Raw genomic sequence first — 16,528 nt, 5'->3', positions numbered from 1 at the left:
ACTTGCACACATACATGCATAAACATGTACATGCACCCACACAAACATACATGCAGACCCGCATCCCCCACACACACACATACAAAGTATACAGAAAAACAGTCTAAAACTTGTTTGAGTCTAAGTGTGTGTCTGTTCATGTGGTAGAAAAATCAAATTGGTAACAATGATATACTTTCTTTCTGAACCTAGGAAAGCTAATTTAAATGGAAATATATAGCAGTAGAGCTGTGAAGAAGCAGTTTGCAAACAATGCTTTAAAATTACAGTACCTTGTAACAGTATTAACTAAAGTACAGTAGGGAAAAATACAGATACCATATTGTGCTAGCTCAGCTAAACTGTAGCCTTGATAACATAACTTTCCCACAGCCTCAAGTGAAGAGGTAATGGAAAGATCTTCAGAACTTCTTTCACCTGTATTCACCTCCCTAAACTTGAATAAGAATGCATAGGAATCTCTTTTTCCATTCTAGCCAGGCAGTAGTGGTATAAGCTTTTAATTCCAGCAGGCAGATTTGTGAGTTTGAGGTCAGCCTGGTCTACAGAGCAAGCTCCAGGACAAACTCTAAAGCAATACAGAGAAACCCTGCCTCAAACAAAAAAGAAAGTCAGTTCTAATTCAGCAGTACTGGAGTCAGGCCTGAAATTCTGCATTTCTACCAAGTACTAGCAGCTGTTAAAGGTGGGCCATGGACAAGGGACTAATATTCACAAAAATAATGGGATGTGTATATAATGAGGCTTGTAAATGCTTATTTCTGAATACTTCTTAACTTATTCGTGCACTAGTAATTTTAATTTATGTAACCCTATAGAATGTGTTTAAAAAAAAATCTTTCCTGTCTGACTAATGTGGGATCATTTATCAATAGGTAATGGAGACCAAAAGTATGTTATACCTTGTGACAGAGTATGCCAAAAACGGAGAAATTTTTGGTAAGTTTCTTCTTTACTTTTCTTGGAACTTGAAGAAGTCACTAGCCTGCATGAATATTAATTTTTGATTATTTAAGAATCAATAATATTTTAAGTCTTAGACTGTAATAATATAGTAGGTATGTTAAAATATGGGATATAACTTATTTTCTTACATACATGATATTAATAGTATTTCTTAATTTTCTTATCTGCATTGGAGAGTAGATAGAAAAAGTAGGGAGAAACTTCATCTGATAAGAGAAATTTTATTACTTTTTATTTTTTTCCATTCTGTTTATTGAGTCCTGATATGGCTTAGCTTTTAGGGGATTCTTTGGTGCCCTGTGTAGCATGAGTTCTAATTGGTCTTAATAGTAAAAACCCAGAGTCAGATATTAGGTGGGGGAAGCTGAAAGATCAGAGAAGCAAAGCAGCTATCCACTAGCTCTTCACCTCAAACTGAATGGGTGATCCTGTCTTCACGAATCCTCAGACTGAATGTTCAGACTGAGGGTCTAGACTGCCGTGAGCTGTCTCCTCCCACCTCATGTTCCTGTCTTTACCCAGCCATATGCCTTCCTGTATCTACTTCCTTAGTGCTAGTATTAAAGGCATGTGTCACTTCAAGTGCTGAGATCAGCTTTGTGTGAGCTCTTTCTCATTTAGATTGACTGGATCAATTTCAGGTAGCCTTGAACTAACAGAAATCCATTTGCCTGTCTCCGAAGTACTGTGATTAAAGGTGTATGCCACCACTGCCTGGCCTCTATGGCTAACTAGTGTTGCTAGCTTTGCACTCTGATCTTCAGACAAGCTTTATTTGTTACATCATAAACAAAATATCACCAGAAGCCTGTGTGTAATCTTGTGGCTCTTAACGCTGAAGTCAGGCAATTACTGTAGCTCTAAGACCTCAGCTTAAGTGGGTTGGTTTCAGGCATTTAGCTGGTTTCAATTTGGGCTATGATACTTGTTGCTATGGGCATTCATGTACAAGTCTTTAACTTCCACAGTCTACCTTGAAGTAACATTTGCCCCTGACACATGGTATAAGAACTTTAAAATAATATACTTCTGCATTGCCCTGTCTGACCAGTATGGTTTTGTCATATTGTACTTGGGTCTATTCTATAAAACACAATATAACATTGTTTTTAGTGGTATATCCTTTTTAGCAGATATTTTAATCTTTTAAAATTTTTATTTATTAGAAAATGCCATTTCCACATCCTTTGTATATGTAAACATTTTCACTTGTATTTCTTTGGGTGGATACTAGTTTCATGCAGGGTCATTTTCTTTTGGCCTGAAGGATTTTTCTTTTAGTATTTCTTATAGTATGGGTGATGAAATCCTTCAGTTTTTGTAAATCTAAAATAGTCTTTATCCTTTTCTGGTATAGAAGGTTGAACTGAAGGCAATTTTCACTGATTTTAATGATTTGATGATAATGTGTTGTGATGATAGTGTGGTGTGTGTGTGTGTGTGTGTGTGTGTGTGTGTGTGTGTGTGGTTTTCTTCAAGATTCTTTGGTTTAGTGTTCACAAGCTGTTTGGACATGTTTTCATGAATTTAGAAATTCTTCAGCCATTGTTTTCTTAACTTATTTCTGTCTCACCTCTTTCTCCTCTGCTCCAGAGTCTAGTTCAGTCTTGTCTAGTCTTTTTAAAAAATTTCCTTTTCCTGTGTTTCATTTTAGGTAGTCATAGTAGTTACTCTTTCTGTGTAGTCAAGCTCACTAGTCTTTTATTCTGTAATATATAATCTATTTTTCTAGTTAAACTTATTTTTCACCTCAGACACTTATGTATAAATTACAATTTGATTAGAACCGAGCGCGCACGTGTGTGTGTGTGTGTGTGTGTGTGTGTGTGTGTGTCCGTCCCATGTCTTTACTTAGCTTTTGAACATCTGGGATACAGTTACAAAAACTTTTAATGTCCATGTCTGCTAATCTCCAGTATGTCTGGTTCAGCTCTGGATCAATTTTGATTGACTACTGTTCTCTTTTGTTTTGATCATATTTTTCTGCTTCTTTGCATGAGGGAATGGAGGGATGGGGAATGAAGGATTAGTGGTCAAAGAAAACCTCACTGCAGTTTGCACAAATATTTGAAATTTGAAAGTACGTCTCTGTACATATGGAGAAAATAGGATTATCAGGAGATAGAGAAGAGCAGGTGCACAGTCCCTGAGGCCATAGAGTTCTTGGTGTGTCCAAAGGTTAGCAAAGAGGCCACCAGAAGAAAGCAGGAGGGGAGCAAGGGGAACAAAGAGAAAGACTAGTAGGAGGTGCAGTCAGAAAGGTAAATGAGGGGAGGAGGAGTAAGGAGCAGACTTAGGGGCTTTGCATCCATTGTAGAGACTTTAGCTGCTACTCAGATTTTCAGTAGCATGGGGCTAGAGAGATGGCTCAGTAGTTAAGAGTAAGTACTGGATGTTCTCCCAGAGGACTCAGGTTCAATTCCTAGCACCTGCATGGCAGCTGAACTGTAAGCTCAGTTCCAAGAAATCTGACACCCTCTCTGGCCTCCATGGGCACCAGGAATGTATGTGGTACACAGACATATGTACAGCAAAACACCCATACTCAAGCAGACAAGTGACTACCTGAGTCAGTATCTTCAAATCATCTCTGAGACACACTGTTGTTTTCAGAGTAGATTATAGTTGGAAGGTGTAGAAACCAAAGATCTGGTTGAAGAGTGTTGAAGTAGTTGCTAATACCTCTGTTTAGGATAGAAAGTGGTATAGGGAATCATTGGGGTGTGTGTGTGTGTGTGTGTGTGTGTGTGTGTGTGTGTGTGTGTGTATGTGTGTGTGTGTGTTTCGCACATGTGTCATATGTAGAGATACAGATTGACATAAAGTTTCTTCTTTAGTCACTTTACACCTTCTTTAATTTGAGACATGGCCCTACTGAACCTGGAACTTGCTGTTGCAGCTACACTGTCTGGCTAACCAGCCCCAGATATCCACTACCCAGCATTGGGATTTACAGGTGCACATCATCATGCTGAAATGTTATATGGGTACTGGGGACTTAAACTCGGATCTCCTACTGCACCTGTTTTTATATGTGGATGCAAAAGATCTGAATTCAGGTCCTAATGCTTGCACAGCAAGCTTTTCTGGCTGTATCGTCTCCCCTTTAGCCCTTCTGTATATGTGTGGAAAGTAAAATTGATTTGATTTCTTGTCACTTAGAGACCACTTACAGTAGTATGTGTAATTATGAGCTTAACCAAGATCTAGATCCTGAGGCATCCAAATTAAAGAGTTAGGAAAAGAGGAGAAAGCAGCAGATGAGACTAGAAAGGAGGAGAAAATGATGTTCTAAAAACCATGTGAACCAAGTAGTCTCAGGAGGATTAGAGAGCATCAGTATCAGGTGACACTAGTTGTAGATCAAGAGCAGTGAAGAGCAGAAATTTACATTACCGTTTTACAGTAGTGAGAGTAATTTTGGAGGAGCATCTGGACCAAAAGCTAGATTAAAGGTATTTGAAGAACAAATAGGAGAAATGGTGAGTGCACAGTTTGTTTTCAAGGAGAGAAATAGAGAGTAGTTCATAGGGTCAGTGAAGTCAAGAGAAGGCTTTAAAAGTTTTTGCCCATTTTTAAAGCTCTTTTTCTTTTCTTTCTTTCTTTCTTTTTTTCAAGATAGGGTTTCTTTCTCTGTGTCCTAGAACTCACTTTGTAGACCAGGCTGGACTCAAATTCATAGCAGTCTGCCTACCTCTGCCTCCTGAGTGCTGGAATTAAAGGTGCACGCTACCACCACCCAGGTAGTTTTTTAAAGCTTTAAGCTATAGTTGTATTAAACCAGAAATGGTTTAACATGTTAGGTGTCATTTTTATGAAAAGCAGATGGTCTTGATTTTTCTTTTTGTTGATATCTTTGAAATAAGCTTGGATCACACCCAGATAGAAATTGAGGCACACTTTGTGGACTTTTATATAAAAAGTTTATTCTTAAGGTAAATTATTTAGGGTAGATGTTCAATTTAATTCTAAAAAGGGGAATCTGTTTTAGATAGAGAAGTTGGACAGAGTGTTAGTTAACTTTCCACTGTGGTACAGCCAATGAGTAATAGAATTTAATTTTAAAATATGATGAAATCCTTGGATAATATTTACTGTTTAGAATGGAAGACTCTAGAGGAATCAGAGACCATTTAGTACAATTTATTTTTATTTATTTTGGCTTTGTCATTTGTGTGGATTGTGGCCCAACAGAACTCAATGTCTTTTCTCACAAAAACACTCTCTCTCTCTCTCTCTCTCTCTCTCTCTCTCTCTCTCTCTCTCTCTCACTCACACACACACACTTGGCTTCATCATGTGCCGAGTCTTCTAGGCAGGGATCCTTGGTGTCAGTATTGATTCCATCCTTCATCCCTCTTCTGATGGTTTCAAACTCTGCCTGCTGTGCTTCCTACATGTCTCTCAACAAACTTGCATCTTCCTATCTTCCTTTCTCCCATCTGTATTATGCGGTTGTTTAATTGATTTATTTAACAAGATCTGCAGAATGTTTCCAGAATTATCTAGTTTCCCCCACATCCTTTCTTTCTCCATCTTTCTATGTTCGTGTCAAGGCCTCACTGTATAGCACAGGCCTCAGATATGCAGCTCACCAATTCTACCTTTGCCTCCTTCGGAGCGGTGGTATCCTTCTAAAACGCAAGCATAGTCAAGTTAGTTGTCCTCATTTTCTAAATTGTTTTAATGATCATTCAATAGAGTTGTTTTAATGATCATTCAATAGAGGTGGATATGGGGAGGGAGTAATTTTAAAAGTAAGGTAATGGCATAAGAGCAGCTGCTAGAAAAAGATTAATTTCCATGTAGCTTGTATATGTAATAATATATAGTTCAAACAACATATACCAAATAGTGAAAACTATTGTGTAAGATTTCAGATGAATTGAGCCAAAAATGTGTTAAGTCAGCTGGAGATATAATAAAGAGAAGCACATAAAAACAGCATTGGATTATGTATTTTGCTATGTTTTAGTGTTTTTCTTTCAGACGTAGGACCTTAGAATCACCTTTTTCCTTTACAAGTAAACCTACTCTGTGCTGGTATTCCTTTGTATTTCATCTTTTTTTAGTCTCTTATTTTTTGTATTTAGTTGGCCAGCAAACCATACTATGTTCTTGCAAAATGACTTAAAATTGAATCTTCTGTCTCTGCAGTCATCACCCTCATCTAAGCTTTCATCACCTCATGTCTCAATTGGTGAAGATCTCATGTTTTACCATACCCTACTTCTCCCCCACTCAAGTACATTTCAGTACTTTGTCCAATCTTCTTCAAATATCTTTATTATATTACAGCTATGTTGATGGCCTTCATGTACCTCACTGTTGCTTAAAAACTCAAACTCTCCAGGCTGTAACAAGGTTAACTCCATTAATTAAGTGGTTGTGCCCTGATAATCCTTGCATAGTTTATTGATTTGCAGATTATACTGTCTGCTTTAGTTAATAGGTCAACTTTTTCTCTCCTCTTCCCCATCCTCCCTCTTTCTTTCTTTCTCTCCTTTTTCTTCTCCCTCCCTTCCCTCTGTTTCTATATCCAGAAATCTTTGTTTATTTCCTCTTAGAAAAGCATTCTAGGTTGTTCTTCACAACTCATATTGATAACAAACTGCTTTTCATTGTCTTTAAACTCATCATGTCTTTTGTTCTATTGTGTTTTTACTGTTGTTTTGTTTGGGTTTCATATGATGGTGTATGTATGTACATATGTGTACACAAGTGGAGACCAGAAGTTAATATTTTGTGTCCCCTTGTACTCTCTGCCACATTAAAACAAAACAAAAACAAAAAAAAACAGGGTCTCTCACTGATTCTATAGGTCAGGTCACTCTTTGGGCTACAGTGGCTAGCCAGTTGAGTGCCCCACATCCTGTCTGTCTCCCCCCTACTGCATGGAGATTATAGCTTAATGGATGCTATGTTCACCTGTTATGTGAAGTTGAGGATCCTCAGGCTTACACAGGAAGTACTTTACTCACTGAGCCATCTCTGCCCTGTTTTGTTTGTTTTGAGACAAGGTCTCATGTCTAATAATGTAGTTCAAGATTACCTTGAATTTCTGATCTTTGTGTCTTCACCTTCTAAGTGCTTAGGATCAAACCAGGACTTCTTGCATGCCAGGCAAGCAATATACCAGCCGAACTCTCTCCAGCACTTCACGTCTACCTTTTCTCTCTAACAGATTGTGACATTCTGGTGAGGGTTTAGCAAAATACAAATCATTTTATAAAATCCTGCTGAATGAACAATGTAATAGTCTACTGTGGCCTTTATAAGACTTATTTATTCAGGGAAGCCAAGGAGAGACTGCTGCCAGGTTAAGTAGTCTCAGGCACTTCTTTGTTCAGCTTTTGAAAGGAGTGTTTACTCTTAGGGAGATAAACATGAATGAGGAAATACCAACTGAATCAAGGGAGAAATTGGTTTCCTCTAGAATCCTAAGCAGCTTCTGATACTTAATGGTAGTTCCACCTTCTACTTAACTTTATTCTGACTCCTACACCTCCCTTAAAATATTCTTTTCAGAGTTTCATGGTAAATGAGAGCATGTGCATTTAATCCTGGTAGCCTTTATTTTCTGGTTCTTAAAATAACTGATAGATAACATTTTCTGGGTAGCCTGGAATATGTAATAGCAAATGAATTGGCTTTAGAAGACTTTGTCTTTTTCCTTTGGAGTAATAGGTGTGATTAATGAAAGTTATTTAAGAGTCCCTCTTTCTTTAGAACTATTTCTTACTTATCCATGTGGTCACATGCAATAAATAAGTGGTGCAAAAATCATAGAGTGGTTGCCTCAACAGACAATTTGGGTTCTGTTCAAACAATTAAACCGGCAGTCAGCAGATTCCGGCCTGGTAATTAAATTACCCAGAGCCTTTGTTTTCAGATTTCTGCTCTTGATATGCTGTGTCTTTTCAGGCTGAATTTGTGCCTGAGGTTTATTGATTCATTTCCTGTCTTTCCCTTTCAGTGGTAACATACTGGGATACCAGCTGTGATAATTGAAAAGGGCTTTGTTTCAATCAAAATACCTTTAGACACTTAGTTGCTCAGAGGACCAAAGACAGTCTCTGTGGCTATTGGTTACTATTTTAATAGCCTAAAGACAATGTTGGGACAGTGGTCCCATTTGCTTTTTGACTTTAAATAAACTTGAAGGTGTTTCTCACTTTACATAACCACTGTGACTCTAATTTAACATTTAGGTTTTGAAAAACTTAGTAAAATCTCCAGGAATCCACAAAGATGACCCCAACTAAGAATCTAAGCAATAGTAGAGAGGCTACCTTAAATGCCCTTCCCCTATAATGAGATTGATGACTATCTTAAATGCCATCATAGAGCCTTCATCCAGTAGCTGATGGAAGCAGAAGCAGAGATCCACAGCTAAGCAATGAGCTGAACTCCTGGAATCCAGTTGTGTAGAGGGAGGAGTGATGAGCAAAGGGGACAAGACCATGCTGGAGAACCCCACAAAAACAGCTGACCTGAATAAGGGGGGAGCTCACAGACCCCTGTCTGACAGCTGGGGAACCTGCATAGGACCATACCAGGCTCCCTGAATGTGATCATCAATTGTGGGGGCTTGGGCAGTCTATGGGACCTCTGGCAGTGGAACCAATATTTGTCCCTAGTGCACAAATGGGCTTTGGGAGCCCATTCCCTATGGAGGACTACTCTCTCAGCCAAGATATACAGAGGAAGGCCTAGGTCCTGCCCCAAATGATGTGACCAACTTTGATGATTCCCCCATGGGAGACCTCACCCTCCCTGAGGAGTGAATGGGAGGGATGGTGGGGGAAATGGGAGGACAGAAGAGAGAGGGAACTGGGATTGGTATGTAAAATAAGATTGTTTTTAATTTAAATAAAAATTAATTTAAAAAAGAAAAACTTACTAATTGAGGTCCCGAGGGATGATTACAAATTTGCTTCCATCTCTCCAGTTTCTTCCATCATCATTTTAGTTTAGACCTTTATCATTTCTCATTTTAATTACTTCAACAGACTATGGTCTCTTCCCGACTACCTCTTAGGTTACAATGTTACTGTCAAAATGATCCCTCAATCATACTAGTCTCCTTTGTCAGTTTTCTGCTTAGAGTATTTCTGTAAACCCCCCCCCCCATTGAATTCAAAATCAAATAAAAATTACCTTGGTGTAGTTGCCTATTCCTGTCTTCCTTCCAGTTCAATCCTGGGCACATGATCTTTGAGTTTTATTGACTGGACTAAATCTGCTGTGCACATAGGTCTATAGGTAAATGTTGTTCTTATGCATTTGAATATGCATGTTAGTGTGGTGTTAGTGTGGAAAGACTGAAGGGGTATGCAAATGTTGAGATAAAATATCCTTAGAAAATTTAAGATGATTCCTTTTGAATTTGTATTAAGTACATGAAATACTGTTATCTTTGAAGATGTCAGTTCTACTTGAATTATATGTAAATTTAGTCAGCATTTAGAGAAATTAGGAATTACACAAAACCCAGCATGGTTCCTGACTCAGTTGTCACTGGCCTTCCTCCTACTTTTGTTTAAATTGGGTCTCACACACACTTAAAATGCCCAGTGAAAGGCCTTGTGTTCTAATCAAGTTCCACCTTTAACTGCTATTGTAAACATCCTTGAGCAAGCCACATAACATTTGTGAACCTCTGTCTCCCTTAGCATATCAACAAGCAAAAAATCTGAGCTGTTTGAGTGTCCTAAGTGTTCTATGATTGGTACTGTGCAGGAGATAAAACAAACAAACAAACAAAAACGGGAATGACCTGACCATTGCATTAGAGGAATATATAGTTAGTGATATAGCTCTGAAAAATTGATGTCTATAAATCTCAGGAAGTTTCTAAACATACATTTCATGAATGGACTAAACTTGACAGTTAATGGAATGTTTTGAAATTTCACATGTTTAATAAGCCTAATAGACCATAATTGATAGACAAGTGTCTAAAATGTGGTCTCCTTGTCCCGATAACTCTTAGTTTTATTTCAACTATCTTCTTGATAATTCCTGGCAGCCTGCCTTGAGTTATGGCTAGAAGCTGACCTTTAGTTGTGTGAGAGGTGAGCTGGCCCTATGTCCAGAGTTTCTAGCTCAGCCACAGTGAACAGAGAAAAGCATTGGCCCTGCACTTGGCTGCAGCCATACCCAGCCAGTTTCGATTCATGTGAAGACACTGACAGTCTGTTTGGTTTTTGGGTGAATTTCTGTTAAGTGAATTATTGTATTAAGGAATTTGAATCAGATTTGTTAATTCAGGGGAAGGGGATGTTTGTGAAAACGGAGAATCTTACCTGCTGAGGATAGATTTAGGATAAAATGAAAAGGAGTAGTCTCCATAGGAGGTGACCTTTTTATCCCCTTCAGCATCTAAAGATGTTATATTCCTGAAAAATCAGATGCCTTTGTTTTACTCTTAATAAATAGTCTGATTGTGTGGTTTCTCCACTGCCTGTGTTTTAGAAAGTATATCTTACTGTTTCAAAGTGATACATTACTTATTATGAGAACATTCTAGGTTAGGTAAGGTTCTAGGAGCTGAGGCTGCATTGGTGAACCAAGTCCCTGAGTGTGTGAAGGGTCTTGTGAACTAGTTTTGTGTCTTTAAGCTCATCAGTCCTTTCCACCCCCAGTGTTCTGAACCATGATGTGCCTCTGACTCATGTGCTGGAGTTAGCACTGGGCCTTTTCAACCTATATATACTTCTTCCATTCAGAGTCGCTCTAAACTACACTCATGATCCTTTTCAGAACTGGCTTCTCAGACACTGGACCTCCTGGTCTGCCCTGTAGTTGTCTTTATTGTTTTGCTCAACCTTTCAGAGCCATTTCTTAAACTTTACCCTTTGTTACTCTTTGTTTTTAACACTGGAGAGCTTAATTTGTTCCCTGGTTATTCCTTCTAAAAATAAATTACCTAATATTATCTTCTTTTAATTCTCTGAGAAAAAATTATAATTTTTTCTCTCTATATAGTCTCTCTTTTGCCTCCAGGTTGATTTTTTTTTTTTCTGCTTTAGATTTGTTTTCATCTATGTATTTTTTATATTGGAAGGTTTCTTATGTTTATATACAAATTTGGTTGTTTCTTTCCACTTAAAAGCAAGGAATTATAACAGTGATTGGAAAGTGAGTCCAGCCTGGGATTTTTCTACTCTGGGCTTTGTTAAGGTGACTAACTGTACTCTTGTACTGGGGATCACCAGTGTTTTTATCTTTCCACTTGAGACTATAAGATTCTTTCAGTCTTTTATCTACAAGTTAGAGAGCCTTGGTAGTCATAGTTTTCATGAGTGAAGAAGGCATGTCAGAGTCCAGCATACTTGTGTCTACTGAATCATTTTTAATGTGGTAATTTTCTTTCTCCCCATTTGTACTTGGAGGCACTGTTTTAGTCTCAAGAGAATAAGACTCTAGAAATGTACTGGGCTAGAAACTGGTATACTCACTCACCTGGTTGCATAGGATGAGAGAGGAGCTCTGGGGATGAAATTACTTCTTAAACCATCCTGCCACTGATGACCTTGCTCTAACTTGGAATTTCTTGTGCCATGTGTTCCAGAGTACTTGAGAGACACTACAATGTGAATTATTGATCCCTGATGTTTTCCAGTGCTGAGGCTTTGGTTTTCTCAAGTTAAAGTTGCTATTTCTTTTGTTTCTAGATTCTCTAATTTGATATTTTTCCATTTGCTGTTATCTGATGAGTGTGATATAATTTCTTGTCTCTGGAAAGTCTGTCTTAGGTTCCTTTTTCTCAGCAGTGTCTCCTTTTATTAAATACCTGAGGGTAGTTACAGCAGCTATTGAAATGCCTTCTGATTATTCCAGTCTCTTTCTCATCCTAAGTCAATTTCTGTTTTCTGTTTCTCTTTTGATTACAGGCAACATTCTCCCATGCACTGTTGCCTGTGTTGACCAATTTTAATGTTGGCCATCATGAACTCACATTGTCAAGTTTCTGGATTTTTTTGTCTACTTTTAAAGAGTGCTTAGATTTGGTAGGCAGTTATTGTTTGATCCTTCTGAGCTTTGTTAGGATGTGAATAACATTTATAGTGTTGGTTTGGCTTCCCTGCTGAGGCTGCCCAGCCACATCTTCTGTGGTCTCTGCTGGATGCATTGGTTGTCCATTGAAAGCTCTTGTTGTGCCTCTTAGCATTTTAAATGATTCTCAACCCAGAAGGAGCCCTGAGAGTCTTCAGCTCACAAGCCATAGCCAGTCTTCAGTCTTACAGAATTTCAACCTAGTCCATGTCTTAGTATTTTACAAAGACCTTCTGGTACATCAGACAGGTTTCTGGCCTTAGTATTTCTCTGCATACCCAGCTTCCTCTAGAATTTTGTCCCACATCTTAGAGAAACCTCAGACTTGGATTCTGATTTCTATGTTTTCTAATAAACAATAGGAACAAGTTCTGTTTGGCATCCTTATCCCTGTAAAACCCAACCTATGCAGAAAAACCAAGAGATTATAGTCCTCCCTTAATTTATTTCTTCCCTTTCAGGAACCAGAGTCCTTTTTTAATTTTTATTTATTTTCTTTAGAAAGGTGTTTTGTTTGTATGTATGTGTGTGGACCATGTGTATGCCAGCTGCTGGGGAGGCCAGAAAAAGGCATAGGGTTTCCTGGGACCAGACTTAATAGATGGAGTCAGCCACTGTGTAGGTGTAGGAGATTGAACCTAGGTTCTCTAGAAGAGTAGCCAATGCTCTTAACTGCTAAGAAGAGTAGTTTTACACATTGGTCAATCTTTTTGTTCTAAGGATAAATCTAGGTCATGACTACAAATAAAAATCAAGCATTTTTAGTTTAAATTCAATTCTATTTGTTTTAGCTTTGTTTATGTGGATATTGTCCCAGTTTGTTGAGGTTTTTGGGTTTTTTGGGTTTTTGGTTTTCTGTCTTAAATGGAAGTTTAGCATTTCTTAGGAGTTTCTTCATTCTTCCTTTGTGTCTGTATCTTGTCATTGAAATTCCTTGGTACATTCATTCTTTCCTACCTCTGTTAGGCAGCCTTCTTGGGACTAGGGCTTGCTCTAAGATCTGATATGTTACTCCCTTCTAGAGTTATGACCTCCGTCTGTCCAGGGCTGTGTTATCTAGGATAGAAACTTAGATTGTTTGACTTTACTCTGCCTCCTGTGCTAGTCCAGCCAATGGTACTGTTGTGCCTTGGCCTTTTCTGTTCCGTATTTAGGAACAGAATTGAATATGGAACACTGGCAGTGCCTGGTTTGTTTGTTTTTTCTTGTCTGTATTATCATTTAAGTCCCATAACAATTTTAACCTATGATTTTTCTCTTCAGTTCAGGTGGTCTATTGTAGATTTAAAAATATTCTATTTCTATCCCATCAACTTTCTTTCATGTGACTGACTGCTACTTAATCAATGTTCTCTCATTTCTAGGATTTGATATACAAGGATACTAGCCAGTTTTTTAGTCTTCCATCTCAAAACAAGCAAAAGTAATTTCTTTTGTCCCCATCTTCATTCAATTATTTTTAAATAGATTTCCTTTCTATGAAATGTCAGGTTTTTTAAAAAAAGATACAAATATCCAGCTTTATTGTTAATAAATTAAGCATTAAGCAGTAAAACATTTTCTCTTTGCTTCTTCATCCTATTGTGAATCATTTCTTTGGCCCTTCATTTAAATATAAATATATATATATATATATATATATTTCCTTTGTTAAATATATATATATATATATATATATATATTTCCTTTGTTAAGTATTTGAGGAAGAAAGTATTGACCAAAGGGGAATTTAAACACAACTTTGAGTACTATACCTCATGATAAGTGCTATAGAAAGTCTGAGGAAAGTTCTTTAGGAAGTTGGGAGAGGCAGTTACTAACAAGCACAGATAATATTTGCAGGGTGGAGAGTTAAAGACTTAGTAACAATAGTGTTTGGTGAGGATCACCAGGGAAGGATCAAATCTGACTATTTTCTTTTAGTTCTCACCCTTGTTTTACCTTGGCTGCAGCAAGCTGAAGTTTAGTAATCAGCATGTACACACACACACACACACACACACACACACACACTCACTCACTGCTCTCAGGGAAATGCATTCTCTGACAGAAAAGGCAGTTCTAGCAGTTCTAGGCACACCCTCCCTGTTGAGCTCCTTTGTTCCCAAGGCTTTGCTCCCTTTAGCAATGATTGTCATGTCTTTAACTGGAGCCTTCAGATCCTTTCTTGCTGCCATGGTACTTAAAACAGATTACAAACTGAGCACATTGCCTTCTCTTCCGAATACACTCTTCCTGTACTTAACATTTTCTCACAGATTTGACCATTTTTCTTATACCTATACCACATGGTTATCTTTTATTCCTCCTTCTTTAATCTATGTATAGTTAGTTGTCTAGTCTTATGTTTTGTTGTGTTTTTTTTTCCTGTGAGATACTTCTCATTTGTCACTTTGATTTGCTTTATGTTTTCATTGCCTTAACTCCAACTTAGTCCTTCCTTCACTTACTCCAGTTTATTGACAGTAATTAGTCTCTTATCTCTAGTATTTCCCTCGCCAATCTGTTATGTGTAGATGTCCATTTAATATAAAACACCACTTGAATTACTACTCCAGAACCCATAAGGCAGAAGGAGAGAACAGATTCCCACAAGTTATCCTCTGACCGCCTACATCGTACTCACACATGCGCACACAGTACACACATTCACTAAATAAATATAATGTGCTTTTTTCTTCCTTGTCATGAATTGGTATAGCAGCAGTTAAGATCTTCGGTAGTACAGAGCAAGCCTTCTTGCAGTTTTGGTTCCCGTCTTCTCCCTCTGTATATTATGTAAAAGACAGTGAGCTTTGGAATCACATACTTGGACTCTTATCCAAACACAGCCACAGACTGAATAATGCTGTTTGATTTAAAGCCACCTGTGTATATAACTTAAGTTTTCTCTAACAGTTTCCCTATTCATAGTGAATTGTAACCTAACTTAGATGTGTAAACAGACTGTAACTTATTCTTATAACAAGTAGCTTGTCTCCGCCAATCACAAATAGCCATTTTTACTAAACAAAGCCCATTTTTGTTCCCTGAAATATATGCCAATCACTAAAATTCCTCAAGTTCACAAAAGAGTTTATTCACAAGACAAGCAAATGTGAGAAGACAGAAGACCCAAATCTCACATCTGCCTCCTCTGATAGTATTTAAAAGTGTTTATGGGACAATGAAAGAAGATCTAGGATATGGGAAAAGGTGGGAGTAGAGGACAGTAAAGTAATTGGTGATCTGTACATGCATAATCAAACTAAATATCTCTTCATCAGACACAGTTCAGAAATGGCGTCATTATCCTGATTTCAGGGTAGTGTTTTAGTCCTGTAGTGTCAAAAGGTTACTCACCAAACACGTGGAGACCTGGGTAAAGAGTCAGTTATCTTACCTGGTTTGGGTTACACAAAAGCAGCCTCCAAGTTCCTGAAAACAAATTTAGGATACTGTTACTATGACCCAGATGTCAGAGGGGCTATCTATAGTGAAGCTAATAGAAGAAGTGTTACTGCTTAGCCTTGTCCTGTAAAGTAAGGGTAAAGATGGGTATTAAAAGCAAGTGAAGCTACACACTTTGTTGAGGTCTTCTGTCAGGTCTCCCATGTTCTAATAAGACAGACTCGAGCTGAGGCCATTCAGGCTCTCTCTACATCACCTCTGTCTTCTGTAGGTCACTTCCTCTTCTTAGCTATAAATATAACCTGCCCATGTGGTAGAGAAGGAATTTTCTAAACCATTTGGATCCAGACTGCTAACCAATTCTAGAATTGCAAATAAAGCCAATTAAGATCTGCAAAGCTAGATTTGTTAATTCTGTCTTTGAACAATAAGTAACTTAGGAAGTTACTAAGCTTTTCAAAATCTCAGATTCTCGTTTGTATAATGGTTAGTGTCTGGGATGAGTAAATAATATTACAGAACTTTGTACTTAGTAAATGTTAATCTGTTTTTCTTCCCTCTAGTCAATTTGGATGCTCTACTCTTCTCCATGTAATCACATATCTGTATAATCACCCTTCTGGCTGGTTTTCACTCCCAGCCCTTCTCACAGCAAATGATGAAGCTCTCCTCCTACATTGGTCAGTTCTCCATCACTAGTTGACTATCCTTTAATTCATCTGTCTAGAATTAGCTAACGTCAGACTTCACGGGTTGAGGGGCTTGCCTGCAAGATTTTCTTCACTTGCAACACAGTCCCAAGTAGACATTATCTGAACTTCTGTTCACTTGAGTACAAGCTCGGGAGTTCTTACAAGTCTCATAGAATATGAAAAATAGTTTGCTTATGTTTCCCAGTTTATTATAAAGGATACAATTGATAGCCCAAATGAAAGAGGTGTCTAGGGCCAGGTAAGTGGATAGGTCGTGTGTTGCTTCCATGTCCTTTCTGGACATACCACCTCCTGGTGCTAGTGTGTTCATCAACCTAGACCCCTTTGGGCCAAGTCATGTGAGAAGTTCTGTTATGTAATTCAATAGATGTAGTCAATCTTCAACCCCTCTTTCCTCT

At 38.0% G+C, this 16,528-nt stretch overlaps 1 protein-coding gene across 9 annotated transcripts in view; it reads left to right on the top strand.

The window, feature by feature from the left end:
• The window catches only part of Sik2 (salt inducible kinase 2), a 102,466-nt gene that overhangs the window by 12,043 nt on the left and 73,895 nt on the right, over nucleotides 1-16,528 (top strand). For all 9 annotated transcript variants that reach the window (XR_007835298.1, XR_007835297.1, XR_007835296.1 and 6 more), the window contains exon 3: nucleotides 876-939. Coding sequence is in view for 6 of the 9 variants with exons in the window: in XM_051197451.1 (XP_051053408.1) it covers nucleotides 876-939 (64 nt within the window). In the remaining 3 variants the exon portion in view is untranslated. The remainder of the gene's footprint in view (nucleotides 1-875; nucleotides 940-16,528) is intronic.

Source organism: Phodopus roborovskii, unplaced genomic scaffold (genome assembly GCF_943737965.1).
Source record: "Phodopus roborovskii unplaced genomic scaffold, PHOROB, whole genome shotgun sequence".
Lineage (NCBI taxonomy): Eukaryota > Metazoa > Chordata > Mammalia > Rodentia > Cricetidae > Phodopus > Phodopus roborovskii.
Note: the sequence above shows the minus strand (reverse complement) of the source record. Positions and strands in the feature narration are given on the sequence as shown.